Below are 21,977 nucleotides of genomic sequence, written 5' to 3'. Positions count from 1 at the left end.
CCATATAGCTTAGTGTGGCACAATACTTTTTTCTTTTGCCTGTCCGCTTCAGGCATGGCTGTATATCGTTTCCTCCTCTTCCTTGTTTTGGGCATGCCTCTGTTTCTTTGTGGTGTCCGCGCACGAAGGCTGCAAGCTGGAGGGAGTTATTTTTAATATATTTAATTTAGGTTTTTTAAAAGTTTCATATAGTGCAAACTCGACCAGAGGTGCGCTTCATATGACTACGTGAAGTTTCATATAGCGTGACCTCGATCTGAGAATCGGTTTACAAGATTATCATTTACCAGTTGAAAAATATATACAAACTTGCGCATTTAACACAGAAAAAAGAACAGAAATCTTCTCCCGGCTCTCCCGGCACAGCAGGAGAACCAATACTACAATATTTACAAAATGCGGGAAACTTGCCACCTAATGCTTTGCTGAGCATTTCTTTTATAAAGCATTTTTGCCCATAACTCTTACAACAATGGGACCACCAAACCGTTCAGCACGACACGCTCTTTCTGTCTAGGTCATCTCTGGGTCCCCACACTAGGTTGTAGGATGACCAAAATAGTAACCTCTCCCACTGTTCAATGTCTTTATAATCTCTCTTATGGCTGTAAGTTTTGTTTTACAGCTGGGATTAGTATGTGTTTTAAGGGCCTTTTTGCAACAGTATTGCAGCATGTCTGAAAATGTATAAGACACTACGCCCTCTAAGGGTTACATATATGGTTACACTGTATTACTTTCTGTCATTCTGTTTTCATGTTGTTATGCCCTCTTGGGGCTGACTATATGGTTACATGACAATGTTTATTACAAATGCTATTTTTATTATGGTGTCATTTAGGGGCTGTTCTGCGCATTACAATCAAGCTACTACAATATTTGCTGCACTCAGAAACTTGCCCCATAATGCTTTGCGGGCGTTACTTTTACAAAACAGTTTTGCCCTTAACTCACCGCACAATTTGCTCTTTCTGTCTAGGTCATCTCTGGGTCCCAAACACTGGGGGGGGGGGACAAAATATTAATGTTAAAAAAAGAATAAATAATGGCAATATTTTAATGTTTGGCAGAAACAGTAAAAAGGTAAATGGAAGTGGTTTAGGTATATGCAGGGCCACTGGAATTATGTGGCAGAGAGGACCAAATTATGCTACACAGTTGATGAATTTATGTGGCAAGAAAAGTCAATTTATGCTTTTACAACACCAATAGCTCTAAGTCAAGCAAATCTGAGACCTATTGTATTGCAAATGCTTTTTTTTGTGGAGACAGGTCTGATTTTCTGTTACTCTAGCTTTTAGGTGTCTACCTTTACTTTGTCCTGATGATGATGATGACCCCGGAGGATTCATCCTAACAAGGGGTCAAAAGGTAGACTTGTTTTCCCACCCATCCTTAACTTCTGTTATTAGATACAAGACTCTTGTGTTGTTTTGGGTTTCAATCCTTTAATCCAGTAATCTGAGGATTGGGTTTCTGGTGCATTGTTGGGGTGAGGGAATTTGATGAAATAATAATTAAATAACTTTTTTAATATATATTTTTTAACTATATAGTTATTTTGTTAATGTATGTTTTTGATTTTATCTTAATAGCTTTATAGTGTTATTTAATTAATTGCATTAAAATAAGGTATGTGTTTTGAAGTGACGTACTTTCCCTGCTGTTGCGCAGACTGGAGTGGGAATAGTTAATTTTACCCCTCATGAGTCCAACGCTTTCTCTACTGCTGCACCGGCTAGAGTGGGAATACTAAATTGTACTCCTTCTGAGTCCAACACTAACTACCGTTGTACTGGCTGGAGTGGGAGTAGTACATTTTACGCCTCCTGAGTCCAATGTTTTCCCTACTGTTGCACCATCTGGAGTGGGAATAGTACATTTTACCCATGTTGAGTCCAACGCTTTCCTGACTGCTGCACAGAGCGGAGTGGAAATGTTATATGTATTATTCCTAGAAACCTATAGGTTTTTTCGTATTGTTTAAAATTATTATGGTTCTGTGCATTTTACATTTTTTAGTTTGTAGTATATAATGTTAGTAAAATGTTTTTTTAAAAACTTTTTTATGTGTAATTAAATTGGTATGTTTAATTTTGTTTTCTAAATTATTTTACGTTTTTTAATTTATTCTGTGTGTGTATATATATTTGCTATATTAACTGTTAATATTAAAGTATAATATAAATTAACATTTAATAGTTTTACATTGTGTGCAAGCATGCACATATACATGTCTGTTTACATAAGTATATATTTTTTATATTGAAATGTATTTAATTTACATTATATTACTTTTACATGTTAATATTTTTAATATTCACTATTTTTTAACTATATATTTAAAAAAATATTTGTTTCTATATTTTTGAGATTAGTATAAAACAATACTCTTTTTCGATATTTTTGTACATTCAGTTATAAGTAAAGGAAACCATGTTTTTGAGCACAATACTTTTTAAACATTATTATTGTATCACAATATTCAGGTTTTCGATATTTTGTCAGTGAACTAGGAAGCTGCCGCTCGAGTAGAAAATCTACAGACTGTTACACCGCCAGATAGAGCTAATGTGCAAACTTACAGATTAAGGAGAAAATCTGTTGTTGCTATCTCCACAATTCAAAATGGTTTTCAGTAAATCTCACAGAGCTCAACTCTCAGAGGTGTAGGCCACTATTTAAAAACCCACCAGTCCAGTGGCCCAGAAAAGGAGTGTCCTGTGTAGTGCTGGCGCCTCGCTGCCTGGAGATGGTTAAAGATGTGAACATGTAGTGTACTCGCTCCCTTACTCATGGAGAGCATCTGCTGCCGGGGAGGGGAGGGGATGTGGACCATCCCTCTCTTTGTTCCTCTAGCTTGGCTAGTTCGGGACTATGCACTCTAAAATATGAAATTATTTCTCATGAACGTCAGTCTATATGAATGAGTTTTTTTCACACTTACTGAGTTATTAGTGTTGTTTTCACATTATAAGGACAGCGCTGTTTCTGTTGTATGTGTTTTAATATTGAGGTACTTTATTTTGACACTTTAATTTTAGTCTTCTACTTGTGGTTTGGGCTCCTCTGTATCTGTTCCGACTGTTAAAATTCAGCACAAAAGCAAGTATTGAAAATATTTGTCTGTGTTTGTGTTATCCTATCATTGTTCACTGATATTAAACATAAAAACAATTCTCCCTCAGAAAATAGGCACAGACCCCCATTTAACCTGTGGAGATGTTGAGGTCTTAAAAAGGAATGGTGTTTAAATGATATAGTTATTGAATTGATGTAATCTTTCAAGGCCACCGCATTCAGGCCAAATGTGCAAATAGGTTTGTTTTCTCCTCGCCTGCCACCTGATAGCCTCCTGGGCCAGAGGGTTTGTGCTAGGACTGCACAAAACCCGTGGGATTTAGATTCTGAATACAGCTCTTTGTAGGTAGTGCCATTATGCTGTGGTCACGTGACCTCTGGCAGCTGTGTACCTGTGAAACAGGAGAATGGCATTCGGTGTAACAGGAATACACTTGATCTATCTGCACTCTGAGGCTGAGCACACTTATTTCATTCAGCTGAGCAGCAGCCAAGAGACCGCGCTGCTCATCTGCGCATTCATCAAACAGAGAGTGTCAGCAGTCACCAACCTCTCTTCCTTGGGTTTGTGGCATATTGATGTCCCATGCCACAATTTAAAATTCCAAACGTTTAAAAAGCTCTGACAGATCTGTAAATATTTTAGTGAAACAGTTGTAAAGGAATTGAGGAATTTCCACCCCAGAATCATCTCTAATACCCATCTCCAAGAACCTTTGCAAGAGAGCCCCTTCCACAGCACCTCGGGTGCCATTTTTGTTTTGAAAAGATACATCTAAGCGAACTAATAGTAAACAAATCATTTTTAAAGCACTTTGGCTCCTGCAATTGGTCGGCACAGTCCTGAAATGTCCCCAATCGCTTAGGAAATGCATCCATAAATGATCTAGCATGCCATGATACGCATTACTAGATATAAAGTGTCATCCAATTATAAGCTATATCAGTGTTCCAAGTAATATAAAGAAAAAAAAAAACTGTAGTCAACAAAGTTACCAAACAGTCCCCTGCCGATCCATGCAATGAATTCAATTTGTCAAGTTGAGCCGTGGCAACAGATCGCACCTGTTTCTAGCCAACACGCTGCTGATGCAAAAAAAAAAAACGTTGCTACTTTTATTGCTCCATTGCTGTGTCTTTGAAGTTGGATATACACGAAATGATGTATAGAATTTTAGAGCAGTTACTAAAGGTTGCGACCCTAAAAGTGCATCAAAGTCTTGCACCTTGCTACAGTGATTATCCGCCCTTTTTCTAGTCTTCTATTCCCTCGTCCTTTCTCAAGCCCCACTACACTGGTTACCCGTTGCCAGAAGATGCACTTTCAAGCTGCTTTGTATCACCCACAAAGCTATACATGGAACAGGACTGCTTTTTATCAGAAACAAAATAACCAAATACATCCAACAAAGAAACCCCGCTCAAGATTGGCACCCCGCCTTAGAACACCACCATACAAGAAAAAGACTAAAGGTGGTACATCCTTCTCCGTTCAAGCAGCCAAACTATGGAATTCATTACCCCAACTATAAGAGCCACAGATAACTTTCTTGTCTTCAGAAAACTACTCAAGAGTTGCCTCTTTCCTTCATAACCACCAAATTCAAACAACTATGAACTGCATATGCCTATGTTGATAAATATTTTTTTCAGATTATGTGTATATTTCTAGTTATGTATAGTTTCTTTAGAAAATATGTATCACTAATATGTCATAACAATAAAATACACACACACTCTTTAAACCTGTTTGACTAAGTATATTTTACCCATGGTTCTAATTATGTATTGTATGTGCATATGTGTGTGTATTCATGTGTGTGTGTTTATGTATATATATATATGTATGTGTATATGTTGTTTCTGTGCTTGGCATGTTCGTGGATCATTGCATGGTTCCTGGGTGGGTTGTTATACTAGATATCTATGAATTCCTGCTCTCATCTTATCACACTTATCTACCCATCATCATATGTCGTGTCTCTACCAAACTATCCTCCATTCTCACTCTGACTCATCCCAAATCGCTTCTACTACTTTCATCTTCTAAATAACTCTGCCTAAGCTCTTCCCTCCGCTTCCACATCTAACTCACCAAACCTCACTCTACTACCGTGACCTTCCACACAACCCTACTAAATTCTCCCGCATTGATCTCACCCTGCTACTATGCTCTCCCTAACCCTTCCACATACTCTTCCCTCCTCCATCCCCTTTACTCATCCCAAGCCTTTGGGTTGAGTAAATGAATGATATACTCCCATTAACACTTCTGGATTTCTTTCCTCCTCCACCCCTCCATTACTCCAGTCAATCTAACTATCAAACTCTCATATCCGCGGATCAAATTAACTCATATTAATACTAAAACTGTACTCATTATTTCCCGATACTAATCCATCACTAATTCTTGTTGTGTTCCGGAGTAGCATGCTACTCACTGAAAAGCGCTTCAACGCCTCATCGGGGTAGTAAGCGCTATATAAATACGATTACAATACAATACAATATGTTTGTAGACTATCCCACTCTTGTACCTTTCTGGAATGAAGTAAGTAGCGTCTTAAGGGAAATTATGAGAACTGAAGTTAAGGTTAGCCGTACTTTAATTTTATTTAGGATAGATATAACATTGAACAAAATGAGCAAGACCGAAAGAGCCTGATGTTCTTCTTGATCTTGTTAGAAAGAACAGACACTTGTAAAAAATGGATTTCACCTGAGCTCCTGCCAGGATCAGATTGGATTAAGTCAGTGAGCTATATGACACAACTGGACTTTGGACATAAGAATAAAGATGTTGAAAAGCTTTGGCACCCCTTTATCATCTGGCAAGCAAATAGTAAGTTCAATGATTATACCACAGCTTTGCTGTGATAAGGTTGGATTGTCAGAAACATACACATTATTCAGCTTGGCCCTGCAGTCTGTACTCCAGAAAGGAGACACCAAGCAGTTGGAGTTGAGCATAGAACTGCCAGTGAAATGAGGACAAAAAATATATATCTTTTGTTGGGAACATTTCAAACAGGTGATTCATGATTCGCAAGAACCGATGACAATACAAGCATGAGATTGCTTACAAAAAGCGATTTTATCATCAGCATTTGAAGATTTATTTTTGAAGATTTATTAACAATTTTAAACAAGTTAACACTCGTTACCAGTCAGTCAGTCAAAGAACTTTATTTGGCGGTTGCCATAAATTGCCACTCATTACCATATCCCATTGGTCATTCAAATTCTATTTCAGCCCCTATATAGTGTTCAATGACAAGATTGAAACATTCTTTAGTTTATACATAGCTTAAGAATGACACCTTTTTGTGCTAGAGTTACCAAACTTAATTCCAACCTTGTTTGAGCCTGTAATGTACATGTGGGAAAACCATAAAGCTATCTGTAAGCACTGCAAGCAGCTAGACCAACCAAATGTAAAAGTTTCTCCATATAAGGATTCAATTGACTATATCAAGGCTGGTAAAAATGCACTTTTTATAACAAGTTAATAATAGCTCTAATGAGTCTCCACTCAAATTCTTGGGTATGGTCTTGCAGGTAAACTGAAATGATTGAATTCTGGATTTCAGTGACAAGAGATGTTCAGTGAAACTACAGGGCTCGTCAAAAAAGAATTCAAAGATACCTATAGGTGGTTACACACTCAGGGCCAGATGTAACAAACTTTTGCAAGTCGCAAATGGCCCGAATCGCAATTTGCGACCCTGCAAAATCGGAAACGGGATGCAAAAATCCCATTTCTGACTCGGCAAAAATAGCGACCCGCAAATAGGAAGTCGCAATTTGCGAGTCGCAAACCAAATTCAATAGCCACTCGCAAATTGCGACTAGTCGCTAAAAGCCCATTTTACACTTCCAATTTACCGCTAACTCAGAGCAGGTGGTAAACAGAACCAAAGTATAAAAGGAGACCCAGAAGGCACCTGGGTTACTCAAGATGGCGGAGATATATGTGATAGCAAGGAGGAGGAGAGCCCACGCCACGCAGCAGATGAGGAGGAGGAGCCAGAGACAGGAGAAGATATACAGAACCAGACAGACACTTTTCCAACAAACTGAGGAGGAGATTTATGATATAGACTTAGAAGTGCAGCTATACTAGATTTAATAGAATTACTCAATCCGCAGCTTCAACGCCAGACTGTGCGCGGCTGCGCCATCCCTACACATGTGCAAGTGCTATGGTCACTGCACCTCTTGGCCTCGGGTAGCTATCAGGGGGTCATTGCCGTGGCAGATGGGGTATCCCAAAGTGCACTCTCACGGTTCTTCAGAGCATTCCTAGATGCCTTACTCACACACATGTCCAGATACATATACCTACCCAGGAATGAGGCAGAAATCAACAGCACCAAGTTGGAATTCTACAGGATTGCCAACTTCCCCCATGTAATAGGGTGTGTAGACGGGACACATATACAAATATGCCCTCCTGCAAATCTGGAATATCTGTTCCGCAACAGGAAGTGTACCCACTCACTGAACATCCAGGTGGTATGTGACGCACATTACGTTATCACTGACATGATTGCCAAATTTCCAGGGAGCACACATGACTCCTACATTTTCAGGCACAGTGGGATACACCAACGCCTAGAACGTGGGGAGTTTGGAGACGGATACCTCCTAGGTATAGCTGATACACCTTGAAGACATACACACAGGTCAATGTGGAACCCATCTATGCCCAGCTAACATTGTACATTTTGTGCCAAACAGGTGACAGTGCATATGCACTACGACCATGGATACTTACCCCGTACTTAACACCCAGCAATGAGACAGAGAGGCGATACAACAGTGCACATAGGAGGACCCGAAATATCATAGAGAGAACCTTTGGACTGCTGAAGGCAAGATTAAGATGCCTCCACAGAAGTGGAGGTGCCCTCCAGTATACTCCAATAACAGCTTTCAAGATCGTTAGCGCATGCGCTATCCTGCACAACATTGCCACCAGACGTGGGCTACCTCTCACCCCAGAAGACCCAGATTCAGAGGATGACGAGCAAGAGCTACCACATCGCCATCATGGGGATAGAAGCATTGCAAATCAAGGCAGACTGAGACAGGACCACATTGCAAACCAATACTTTGGAAGGTACGTGCTAACTGTCACCACACTCACTAATGTCACACACAAAGAGTCCAGGTGTGAAGTGGAACAAACAAGGAATTTAATAATGTGCACCAAGAAAACTATATACATAAACTACAGTTCAGGGGCTGTAATAGTCCACTTGGCATGAGGACACATTAATCTCATGTGCCTCTACTCCAGGACAGTGCGGAGCTCACACTCTACACCGGCCTCACCCAGCATGGCTGGTTCCTGGTGTGTCAGCAGTGCCCTGCCTTGCGCTACCACTGCGCAACACCCTGGTGTCACTGGCAGAGACACTGCTAACGGTGGAGCCCTCCTCGCTGTCCTGCGGCGTGTCTGCCTCGCCCCTAGCCACCTGTCGTGCCTCCATGAGATCTACGGCGTGGCTGAGACGTCCCAGTCCACGTGCCACATCACTGGCAAAGTGGCCCATGTCTACCTGGAGGTTGACCGTGCGCCGTGACAGGCCAGTGGTGTTCACTGCCAGCCTGACGATGGAGGCAGACATGCGGTCCAGCCGGTGCATTAGCTGCCTGTCACAGCGCCTTGCACCCTCTCTCTCAGTGATGAGTTCTGCCACCAGTTGTCTCATTGAGAGTGCAAGGTCGCCTACATGGGTATTGAGTTGTTGCAGCTGTGTGTGTACCAGTTGCAGCCCTGTGTTCTGGTTCTGTTCCATGCGCCGCATGGCCCCTGATATTTTCCTTATCTCCCGTGTCTGCAGGCGCTGACCATGTAGGAGTGCAGCCTCGGCGGCCGACATGGAGGCATCCCGTGACTCAGCCTGCGGTACTGGATGGACATTTAGACGTCGCCTGCGACGCAGTGGAGGCTCCGTGTCCTCTACACCGACACTGTGGCTGGGACCGGGTGCTGGGTCATCACCCAGTATGGCAACTGGTGCATCATGAGGTGACTGTGTTTGGGTGGTGCAGGTCCCTTTGGTGGCTGGTCCTGAGTCCTCTGCAGGCTGGTGGCTGACCTGTGGCCCCTGGACGCTTTAGCTGGAGGTGGTGTTGTGTGGAGACCTGTGGGACATAGGGAACACACTGTCAGTATCTACCATCTACTATCTGCTTCCTAATAAACTGTTGCCTATCAACTGCCTACTTGACTACATTGCCCATAATGCACCATGCAGGTGGTTGCTACTCTGAAATGGAGCTATTTTGGTTGTGCATGCTGCTGTGTACAAGGTGGGTGGGGGTATGGCATATATGGGTGTACATGCATGTCTCATGGTACTCACCGGTTGATGGTCCTGGCTCTGAAGTGTCCAGCTCTCCCATCCCGCACACTGCCTCTGGCTCCAAGGTCTCCTCCACTCTTTCCTCCAGGGGTGTGGGTGGTAATATAGTGGATGGTCCCCCTCCAGTGCCCCATATCTCCCGGAGCCGCTCTGCCACCCTCTCCTTGGTCCGGGAGCGCAGGTCATACCACCGTTTCTTCAATTCTTCTATACTCCGGTGGCTGACACCCATGGAGTTCACCTTGTCCTGTATTTCGGTCCAGATTCTTTTCTTTTCCATCTCTGGCACACTGAGGGCTGCCCTCCCAAAAAGATGTTCATGGTGCTGGCAGCATTCCTCAGTTAGCACCTCCAGCTCTTTTTCTGCAAATTTCAATTTGCGCTTTCTAGGTGTCTCTGCCATGGTAGCTGCTATTCCTCCTGTTTGCAGTTCAGCAGTTTAAAATGGGTGTGGTCCTCCCTCCTCCCAGGTGTATTTGTAAACTTCCTGGCTGTGATGTCATCATCAGGAGCCAGGAAGTGTTTTCCAGAGTGTTCTGCTGCACCTGCATTCAATTTGCAGCACAGTCGCAATTTGCGACACCCACTCGCAATTTGCGTGTTCGTTTTTAGCGCGGTCGCAAAAAGCGACCTCGCAAACAGCGGACTCGCAATCTGCGGTGTGACTTCATTTGCGAGTCGCAAATTGAAGTCGCTTTTTCTTCTTGGATAACATTTAGCGAGTCGGAAATTGCGAGTCGCAACGACTCGCAATTTCCGACTCGATAATTTTTTCCTACCTACATCTGGCCCTCAATCTTTTCACTGTTAATGAACAAACAGCCAGCTTCCTTTATTTTTCCACCACAGGTGAAGACTGTAGTTTTATCTATGTTAACTGCTGTGTGATTAGGCTTGCAGTAGAAATCTAAGGCTGTAATTAGTCTTTGGAGACCTACTGATGTTTCACTTAAAAGAACAATGCCACCTCATATTGTAAGGATGTGATCAGCTGCCCCTTCCACTCTTTGGTAAATGAGATACCAGAACACTGACTGCATCATCCAGGCCTGCTATGCGTAAGTAAACAGAAGAGGCTTGAGAACTCATCTCTGCTTCAGCCAACTTCATGTACATCTTTTAGTGAAGGCTGCACAGACAGCACTATCTTTGATTCTAACCCATGTATTGGGATAAAGCATCTGAATTGCACATACGAAATATAGGGGTATACCCACTGGTTAATTTTGCACCATAAAGGATTTCTGGAGATTTTATCAAAAGTCAACAATGGAGGCATATGTTAGAGAGTGCAAGAATGCTTGAAGTGGTTCCAGATCCTGGGAGGAAACCTGCCTGATTGAATGAACAAGTTGTGACTAAACGGTCCACTCCCCTAATTCTTGCAGAAGTAATTTGCAAAAATATTTTGCTTCAACTTCCAACAAAGCAATAAGTCTATAATTTGCAGGGGTTAGCGAGCACCCCTTTTTGTAAACTGGATGGAGGATTAAGCCATGCCAAGATTTGTGTGTGGCTTGTGTTTGAATACAATGGTTATATGAAGAACCAAGAACTGCTCATTATGTTTAAACAAAGTGCTAACTGACTTGTATCTTTTATTAATCTGAAATACCTGTGACTTCTGGTAGTCATCAATCTGGACTGCTAAATTAGGTATTGCTTTCAAAAGTGTGGAGCGCTTGATTTGCCTGTCCTCATGTCGCTGAATCTGATGTTTGGTCTACACTTCCTCTTTAACATTGCAAATACTTTCAGAGTAGTGTCAGAATCTATATCATTTATAAAGGACTAGAAATCTTAAGGATTCTTTTTGTTTCAAATGAAGAATAGTTTTTCTCATTATTTATCCTTTTTTGCTGTCCAAATCATGGATTCAATGATCCAGGAGGCTTACTGTGTTTTTAAAAATGTCGCTGGGTGGGGAGGAGGGGCGTGCTACACTTCCTGCATCCCAACCTCCCCCTGTGCCTCCCTCACACAACATTAAAAAAAAATCCTGGGTTGTAACAGCTCTTTTCTGTTTTCCTACCCAGGAGTAAAGTTATGTTCCCTGCCTGGGAGAGTGTGGGCAGGGAAGGTCCACACACTCCTTCAGGGAAACTTCAGTGGGATGGGGTTACCGGATCTGGTTTATGGCTCAGGGAGTGGGGCCTGACGTCCCATATGTGAAACCAAACGGGCTCCTAGGCCTTTGTGAAGCTAGGAGATGGGAAGCCGCAAGGCGGCCTCCACTAAATTTACAAATCTGCCCTGGACAGGGAGTCCACGAGTTCTTTCAATGACCCAGGTTGGGGGCTGCACGCCCACCTCCCCATTGTGATAAACACTTCAGCCCAAGGGGATAGGGATCTGAAAGGGCTTGCGAAGGGGAGCCCCATGCCCCCTCCCCATAAACAATTTACCAGCCCCAGGAGATGGGGTCCCAAAGGCCTTAGAGAGACTAGGGAAGGAGGGCCGCATGTCCCCCACAACATAGGTATTCAATCGTCCCGGGGGTGGGGTCCCAGTGTCTTTGAGATGGCTCAAGGGAGGCAACAAACCCCCCTTCCTCATAATTATTCAATCAGCCCTGGAGGATGAGGACCCCATGGTCTTTATGTAAGCTTGGAGAGTGGGGGCACCTTTATTTTTCTTTTTAATCAGCAATGCGGAGCCACCACAGACCTAACAAAATAAAAATTGTACCTGATATAGAATTCTGGACGCAGATTCCTTATTACCTTGAAATATCCCCAGGCGTCAGACTGGATCCGGAAGATTTTTGAGCAGTACCCTTCAGTGCCAGTAGTTTGTGTCATTTAGCTCCATGTCGGCGTTGTCCATGCTGGAAGTGACATGCATGGTACCTATATAGGTGCCACCCCAGTGCACTGACACCAGTTCTTTCCTTTCCATGCCAGATACTACTAATCCAGTCTGAGCTACCATCAGTCACTTTTTAATGGCTTTTTGAGAGTTTTCTCTCCTGGTGTGAGGATGTCACCCAAGAAACCTGCTAGTTTCAAGCTATGTGTAGCCTGTCACAGGCAAATGTCTGTGACAGACCCCTACTTGGTGTGTTTGAAGCGTGACCATGACTCAAAGACTTGTGAGGACTGCTGCATTATGCACTTGAAGGTGCTGAGAGAGCAATCCCTCAAGATTCTCACCAACCGACAACACCGCAATGCTCCAGATCGCGGCCAGGCAGAAGGTCCCTGACTTGTTGATGGAGCTGCATCCAGCAATCATTGTGGTGCTCTCAAGTTGTTGGGAAAGTTCCACAAACATAAGAAATACAACGAGTTGAACAGGTCTTTGACTTCACTGTACATGTCGAAGTCATCCAATGAGGTGCGGGAGCTTTGGCACTACAGGCCTTATGCTTCAGAGGATCCTTAGTCAGGGTCCACTCCGTGCTTCCCTGATTTTCCAGGAGCCCAACTCCAAGAATTGTATGAGGACATGCCCTCCAGCGGGTTCACCTTTGATGCCAGCCAAGCCCATGGATGCATTTCTGAAGCCAGAGTGGAGCCGCCGGTGAGACCAAGAGCTTCCTCAGCACCCCCTCCAGTGCTGATGCCCCATTGCGGCACCAGCCACATCCACATCCTCATTCCTGACTCCGACATGGAGTCGGATCGGCGTGGCCCGAAGCCGATTCCACGCCACCCAGGACCATGCGCTCCGGAGCAGAGGCAGTGCCTTTTTCTCTTGATAGCTCTGGAGAAGAATGGAAGGGGTCTGACGTCCCTTATGGTTACCAGCATCCCTTAGAAGAGGAGGGCAACTGGAATGAGGAACTGGTGAAGGCCAGTGGACTAGACTCTTCGCCTGACACTGGCTTGATCTCTCTTACCATGGCTATGGAAGAGGGAGCCTCTTTTGCTATGCTGGTGCGTATGGAGGCTGAGGTCTTGGACTTTCTTCAGCCCTCAGTGGCAGTCAAGACAAACGCCTTGACAGAGGTGCTTCAGCCGAGTCACCCTCTACTTCCATTTAAGAAAGCCCTAACTGACTCCTACTCAGGGCCTGATCCAAGCGGGGCTCCTATACATGGGACAATTGCCCGCCACCATTGCCCCACTCCTGGGGACACCAGTTTCCTTACCCAGCACCCCAGCCTGGAGAGCTTGGTGGTCCAAGCCTCCCCTTCTAGGATCAACCCCAGTGTGTTCTTAACACCCACCAAATAAAGAATCCAAAAGGTGGGATACCCTTGAAAGGAGAATGTTTTCTTCTGCCAGCCTTGCACTGCGGTCGGTAAACACGGCATCACTTTTGTGCTGATATTCTCATTAGATCTGGGATTCAATGCACAAGTGCAACCCAGGGGTTTGGAGGAGGCCAGAGTCATTCTCTCCCCAGCTATTGCTGATGGGAGAGATGCAGCAAAGTTCACCATATGAATGGACCCAACACAACTGTCTTGCTGGTTAGAGCAATTTCATCGCCAGTGGCCCTGCAGCCCCATCACTGGCAACTGTTTTTTGAGGGAATGTACAAACCTCACTTATGGACATGCCCTTTGATGGCTCTCACCTTTTTGGAGAAAAGGCAGACTCAGTGCTGGAGCGCTTGAAGGACAGCAGAACAATGGACAGATCCCTGGGCTTGTCTATGGCCCCTTGTCACCTCAGTCCGCCTTACGCCCCTTTAGTGGCCACGAAAGGGGGCTCCAACCACATCCATACCGTTCCAGCTACCACAGCCAACTGACTTCCCATCCTTTTCGTAACCATGGATGCTAATCCCATAAACCACATGGGACAGGCAGCCAGAGGTCAGGTCTGTCCACCATCCCCCCAGCAGCCGCAGCCTCCAAATCCCTTTTGTTTGCCCACTGACCATCATGGGCATCCAGTGGGAGGATACGCCATGACCTGAACCACTGGTGGTCAATAACATCGGACTACTGGGTTTTGCAAATAGTCCAAAGGGGCTACTCCCTCTCCTTTATGACTATCCCTCCACCCAGGCCACCCACTTACGACCAGCTGACAGTGGGCCACCTCTCCTTGCTCCGTCAGGAAGTGGCCAGACCAACCTTTGTGCATGAAGTCACCTGTTGTTGCTAGGTTACTTGCAGCATCCCTCCATGTCTTTAATAATGTCCCATGGGGATCTGAATCTGGCTCTCACCTTCTTGCTGTATCTATCCTTTTGAGCCTTGGCACAATTGTTCCCTGAGGCACTTGTCCATAAAAACTGTCTTTCTAGTGATAATAATATCTGCCAGGAGGAACATCTCTTAGCACACCTAGCACACCCTCTATACATCTTCTACCCAGACAAGATGGTCATCCAGACATGTGCCTCCTTCCTTCATAAGGCTGTGACTTCCTTCCATGTAGGCAAAATCACTCTACCTACCTTCTTTGTTCTGCCTCATCCCTCTAAAGAAGAGAAGAGATTCCACCATCTGGATCCAAAAAGAGCATTGTCGTTCCATCTAGACCGTCCAAAAGACTTCTGGGTTGACTTCTTAACTTTCTGCAGGGTATGAATGAGCTAAGAAGGGGAAGGCTATGCAGAGTTGCACATACTGAAGGCCAATCAGTTACAGCCTACGAACTGCCAGCATTACAAGATTATGGTAAACAAGATGACGGCACCTTGCTGAACTCTGGCTGGCGCGAGGAGCCTCCGACAACCTTGAGACCACTCCAGCACTCACCTTTCGGAGGGGACAATCATGTGCCTCCTCCTGAAGTTCTGGTGAGTTGCTGAAGCCTTTTTTCAGCCCCACTGCTCTTTGTTCTTGTACCCAGCTTGCCCCGGGAGGATGTGACCTCACAGCGAGAGGTCGCATCCACCATTGTGGACGGCAGCGAGCGCGTTTACTTGCATAATGCCGCTTTTGGAGTTGTCGTGCTACTTACATAAACCCCCTATTCTTTAAGTTACAGCATTTCATGGCATTTCCATGGCAGTTATAAGCTTGACTTCTGCTGATGTCAGAATTTTTCAGCGACACTTGTGCTTAGATTGAAATTTAACAGTGAGTACTTTGCAAGTTTTTGTTGCCCACCAAGATGTTACCTCACCACATCACTTCCTTTTACTTTGCTCAGCTGGTCAGTGGACCCAATGTATGACTGTCAGATCCCAATGTGTGATCCAGATAAATGTTTTCATGTTTCCAAAACTATTTCCTGAACTTTTTTCTTGTGTTTTTCAGACCAGTGGGCCGTTGACTTGTTCTTCATGAAAGAATTATTATTTTTCACAGGGAGATAATTGAATTTATTTGTCATAACTTTAATTATTCATGATTTACTCAAGCGCAGTGCCTATATCTAAGGTTTTCAGTACATTGCTAATGCCGCCCGTGGGTTTCTACTCAATGTTTTGCCTCACATGCTCGTAGGGAACCAGTAGTCTCCTGGAATTTTCCCTTTTTTCTCATATATGGGGAAAACAAGAAACTTTAAACTTTCTGATACCTCATTACTCTGTCAGACTCAGATTCTAAATACAATGATATGGATGATGCTACTGCTCAGAAATCTGAGTCTCATCCAGGTGCCATTCCAAAAGCTGCCTTGTTAAGTAAACTGTCGATGGGGTGAAATAAAAGACCTAAAAAGTTCCCCCTCCATGTCCAGCGAAATTTACACTGGCTTCTATGGATGTGATCCTTGCAGAAATTTGTGCACTGAAACTCTTCATGGTAGAGACTACCACAACACTGCAACATTTAGATAAGTGGTCTTCTCTAAAGTCACAAGTTTTAATGATGGAGTGAAAAAAAGATAGTCTTCAACTTGCAGCTTCACATATTTTTTATCTGGAGTCAGAAATTTCTCTACTTAAAAAGCACACTGATGATCTTGAAAACTGAAATTGCAGGAATAACCAGTGCTTATATGGACTTCATGAAAACACTTAAGGGCTCTGACATGACTGTCTACTTTCAATCTTTTTTCCCAAAACCTCTTGATATGTCTATGACCATTCCTCTAAACATACAAAAGGCACATAGGCTTGGTACCAGGGTTTGTGAAAAACCACAGGAGTCATTTTGCTCTTCTTGCAATATACAGACCTGCTACAAGTAATGTCTGACATCAAAGCTAAAAAATATTATCTGGGCTGGTCACAGACTATTTTTATCTCAGGATGTAGCTAAAGTTACAGCAGATTGATGGAACCAACTCCTGAATATGCATCCTCAGTTGAGAGCCATAAACACTAAATTTGGTCTAATTCATCCTCGCTTGTGTAAGCTAACATACCATGAAAAGACAACCACTTAGGAGGAGCCTATCTATCACAAAACGACCTGGTTTTGCAAGGGGGTACGTGCGTTTTTGGTCCCAAGCTTGGCAGCCATGTAGGGAAACCTACCAAACACAGACATTTCTGAAAACTAGACACCTGAGGGAGTCCAGGGAGGTGTGGTATACAAGGATCCCCCTAAGTCTTCTTACCCAGAATCCCCTGCAAACCTCAACTGCAGCTAAAAAATCAGATTTTCCTCACATTTCTGTGTGGGATCACCGCGCCGGCACAAATTTCCTACCATGCAGTCTTCCCGTCGGGCTCTTCTAATCAATTTTAACAGTCCATCTCACCAATCCTACATTATTGAATTCACCTACGGCAATTCTCTTCTAAAGAACTCCCGTAAAGAGCTCCGACGGGAGGCCCGTTAGACATTGCAGTGCCGGTCTGACGAGGAGCAAAGCCAAATGATGAAGCATGTCACCAATTTGTGAGTGAAGGCACTTGTTCCTGATTCAGGTTACCCATAGGGACCGTTCTAGATCTCCCCTCGATTAGGGGAAGATCTATAGTGATACATTTCCTTGGAACTGTGCATATTTTTTTCTGTGAAGTAAGGAAACCTTCTTGAATGCACCCAACTGCCTCTTTATATTAAAAGACGATTTATAAAGTGTCATAAATATATGTATATAATTAAAGTTTACCCTTTTCTCCTCTTCATAATGTCTGCAGTTTTTTATTGTTATTATTTTCTCTATCTTTTACAGTGTAGTTGCATATTTTTTCTTTTTCCCAATCCCCCCTCCATACTCCTATTGCATTTCCACTGTTTCTTACAGTGTGGAATGCCTATTTTTGTATATGTATATCTAGTTTAACAATGTTACTTCCATGTATTGGATTTTATGCTTATTACCCCAGCTATATTTTTGGTATTACAACTTATGCTAATTATTGAACTGCAGTTTTTTTGCTGTTCTTAATCAACTCAAACTTAAAAAAAAAATTGTGGTGAACAGCATTAAGTGATGCAGGCCCTGCAGTCACTTACCTTCAGAACCCTTTGAAGCAGCCTGTCGTGGATGATTAACGAAGCACGGATTGTGCCATAAGCGTACATAAAGCCACGTATAAGTGTCAGAATAGAGTTGGCGGCCGCTATGCATCCGTAAACAATGAGGTTGAACTTGAGATCCTCTGAGATGCCCGGCTGTGCAGGAGCAATGATGGCGGTGGGGTATCTACTGGAGCCGAAACAGTTAAAGAATGACACTCAGGATTCATTCATCATAGGTGGCTGCAGAAGGCAGGTGCAACTCCTTATATGTGGTTCATTACTGCCAGATAGCTGTCCTACAGAGTACATTAATACAAATACACAAAGCTATTTGTGAAGTGACAAAAGATTATAATATCGGTCTCCGTTTCATGCACTGGAGTGACTAGAAAACATGTGGTATGATTTATAAAGGATGGACACATCGTTAGGAGGTGGAAGGCGATAATATTGTGTTAAAATAAGTTAATGAGTAACGTAAATATAGAATATACTATACACATTGAAAGGAGTAGTACAATAGGCACTTTTACCAGAAACAAATATGAAAAACTCTAGTCTTAAATTTCACCAGCATGTTTTTGAAGGTTGTATACAACTGAAAAAGCCTATCTGGGGAAGAGGAGTTGGTTGCTTTGACGGTCTTGATAGTAAAATATGCACTAAGACCATCAAGGATCTTCTAAATATGTGCCATGGCATTCTGGGTCTTTGGTGCTTCACACCCTGGGAATGCACGGGGCACAGAACTTCCCTGCTGGAGGTCTCACAACTTGCTGAAAGTCACAGGAGGTGGGTGGTGCAGGCTGTAGGCATGTTAATCTCATGCTCCACCAATAGGATGCATTTAATCCCTTGTATTTTCCTTGTGCCTGAAACCATTTCAGGACGGCTATCTATCCACTACTGTTTACATAATTAAACTTTCCAAGATGGCTGGACTTCCCACATACCTCAACATTTCTTGCAGCTTCCTGTTTCTTTATTTGAAGGATGTCCATATCATCAATTTGCTAAGTTGCAATGCAGACATAGAATGCTTTGGTGTCTTCTTCTTGTCCTTGCTCTCATTTCTGTTTACTGCAAAGTTCTCTACTTTAGTCGAGTGGTTACTCTCAGCTCTCTTCCTTACTTGCCATTGCTTGCTACATCTTCATCTACATTTCTTCATTCAACTTTCTTTGAATTCCTTCACTTGTATTGGTTTCCTTCACCACACTTTGGATTCCTGTATATCAAGACCTTGTCCTGGATTTTGTTTCTGCCATTGTGTTTTTTCCTCTGGATTCTGTGACCCTTTGTTGCAGGCATCTGCCTTTATCAGATATGTGATAATAGTCAAAGAACAAAGTGGCTACTAGAGGGAGGCGCCCATCCCTCGGCCAAGCTACAGAATGAAAAGAAATACAGCTATCTGCAGTTCACTCCCTCCTACCTCTCACTGGTTGCTCATCCTATGCCTGCCATCGCCTTCAGCTTCCACTAGAATATGTCCATCTTGAGGGATTATAGTAATCATCACTTCTCCTAGAAGAGCCACCATCTAATCAGTAACAAAATGTGTAAAGAGTTCTGGAATGGCTGCTCAGGCACCTATGTCCTTCATCATTAAGACTATGTAGGCTGACTACCAAACGTTTATTTTATAGTCAAGTCGACTACATTTTTCAGCTAAGTGACATCCTGCTTCAATGACGGCATTCCCTTTACTGAAAAAAACAGTGATAGCCTTCTCCATTCAATCCAAATTTTCTAAAGAAAGATCCCTTCAAAACAGAGTATGTCCTCTAAAAATTTAGAACTAACACACCCAGAAAAGTTGAGAATTGTTTTCCAAAAACTTGGAGGACATATTCAAATTTTTCTTGTCCGTGTACTTGAGAGTCTCAGGCAGGAAAAAAAGCCTGGAGTCCGGGACTAACCTTGATAAAACGGGGCATTCTGTGCCATTTTTTGTCAGTGGTTACTCTGCTGCAAGGGTTCTCCTGACAGGAGTGGCTCCACAGTCAGACACACTGGCATATCTTGCACTCCAAATAAGGCAGGTAATGTGAAACATGGGCTGACCGTGCATCTGCTGAATTTTGTCAGATGCCTCATTATCACCCGTTTCTTAATGAACTCCTTATTTTGTCAGATAAACACATGGACAGGAATAGCCAATCCAGATATCTCCACATCCTGTCTCTATGAACATGGTTGTCTCAATCCTCATGTTACTTTCAGAGTAAAACTATGTGGCTCCATTTGTGAGGTGGCTGAGAACACCTTGTTGATATTGCGACACCCGGAATTTTCAGTTCTGTGGATATCAGTAATTCTGGAATCATGGGATATCATGGTATTCCAACGTGGACACTTAGGGTAGAAAACCAAATTTTAGCATAGAATTTCAGGTATTGCACCCGTTTCTTGGTGTAGCTGCACATCTTTCGCACATTTACCACCACAGAAATATACCCAGATTTTTTGCTGGCGTAATGTTCCGGCAGGGGAAATACCAAGAAATACCACAGTAATTCCTCATTTCTAAGAACACCATCAATCCCAGCACTCTGACAAAGGGGAATCTCTCATCTTTCTCCAGCCTTGTCAGACATTTGTGAAAGCACAGAAACTAGAAAACTGAGCTTTACAATATATTGCTTTGGACTCTGGCATTTTGCTGGTAGATCCCATTTTATCACAAGCAAAAGTTGGTTGTGGGCATCTAATATAGTGTGGTACGTCTAAACAGATGTTATTGTTACTACTTTTGAATTCCACTTTCAGGGCTTTTTATTTGGATTTTTTAAAATTATTAACACCACCCTCATCTGATGGTGGAAACAAGTGTGCATTGAAACCAGAAAAGATAAATTGCTTACATTGGGTCTGCCACGGAGAGAATATGTGACGAAGCTGCCAAGTCGCCCATGGAAAGGTTTCTTTCGGTCTGATTCCACAAAGTAGATACCCAGTGGGACAGCCACCAAGCAGAGAGTTCACGTGAAGCTGTGAAGACAACATGCAGACTGTTACATGAATAAAGTTAATGCACCTATTGAAAGCTGTGATGAGCAAATGTCCCAACAGGAATAAGAGGTAGTGCGATTTGTCGTTTCAATGGTGAGATGCCCTGACCTATTTTCTGTGAGGCCACCACGTTTACTAAGGATGGAAGGAATTCACATACATGAGCTGGATGGATGTAGGGCACATCCCTTGGATGTCAAGGAGCTTAGCCTAGATAGAAGGCGCTAATTAAAAATTGGGTAAATGAAGAAGAGCTATCACTGAATATATATTAAGGGAGTTGATAAGGCACAGCTATGACAGAGAGAAGTAAAATCATTTACTGAATAAAGCTTTCAGCGCTTTCAGGAGAACGATAGAGCTGCCATTGCTTAATTGCTATAGGATGTCAGCACTTGTATATAGTGACTATGTCAATCATCTGTGATTGGAAGGTTTAGCACCACTTATCAGTATTTGAAAGCTTTGATAGCAGTTAGCTAAGCATGATACATCTCCCAGAAAGTATCTATTCTCCAAGACAAGGAACACATTGCCAAAGTTGCTGAATTTATATATCATAACAATATCCCAGGGCAATACCAGGGTTGTACTACCATCACATAGTAGCACAATACTGCTGCTCTGTCCAGGGGTGTGCTATCATTATAGACTACGTTGCTACCCAAAATGCATTCATCCTGGCACTAGAATTGAGTGTGCAAATCCCACCAGTCCATGGCAGATCACTAAATTTACATGTCTACATCCTTAAGGATACATCCTGTCCCTAATTTCCCTGTTCCCTGTTTTGTGGCAGAAAGCACATTGGGGCGGGGTTTCTCGGAGACCCTTTCTCTGGTCCCTGGGACATCAAGATGAGGATCTTGTTGTTTACCACTGGCGTGATATGCTCCTTTTGTATACTTGACTCTCCATCAGTAGCAGAGCTCTGCAGTGAAGCAGGTATTAGTGAGCTTGAAGCACAGATATGTTATAGCCCAGTAGTCACACACAAAATAACATCAATGTCCCCTCGGAACCATATTTTTATATAAATCTTTTTTTTTTTTTACATATTGGAAATTCAGGGCAGTTAGAATAAATCTCAAGGTCCTAGCATCTGTGGGAGTGACAATACAAACCCGGTGCCTTTTTAGCATAAACACAGTGTGGCTGTGCACTCCAGTTAGCATTAAGAGTCCATGGGCAAAGATAATTAGGAGTGAAGTTTCACAAACACAGCCTCAAGACCAGCA

General features: G+C 43.2%; 1 protein-coding gene across 3 annotated transcripts in view; it reads right to left on the bottom strand.

Moving 5' to 3' along the window:
• Positions 1-21,977, bottom strand: part of LOC138296822 (ATP-binding cassette sub-family C member 10-like) — a 296,467-nt gene that overhangs the window by 97,591 nt on the left and 176,899 nt on the right. For 2 of the 3 annotated variants that reach the window (XM_069236277.1, XM_069236278.1), the window contains exons 13-14: positions 20,592-20,718; positions 17,719-17,911 (exon numbers count right to left, since the gene is read on the bottom strand). In XM_069236277.1, coding sequence (XP_069092378.1) covers positions 17,719-17,911; positions 20,592-20,718 — 320 coding nt within the window. The remainder of the gene's footprint in view (positions 1-17,718; positions 17,912-20,591; positions 20,719-21,977) is intronic. The other variant, XM_069236279.1, reaches the window with a different exon arrangement.

This window comes from Pleurodeles waltl, chromosome 5, assembly GCF_031143425.1.
Source record: "Pleurodeles waltl isolate 20211129_DDA chromosome 5, aPleWal1.hap1.20221129, whole genome shotgun sequence".
In the NCBI taxonomy this organism is placed as follows: Eukaryota; Metazoa; Chordata; class Amphibia; order Caudata; family Salamandridae; genus Pleurodeles; species Pleurodeles waltl.
The sequence above is the reverse complement of the archived record's forward strand: the minus strand, read 5'-3'. Positions and strand labels throughout refer to the sequence as shown.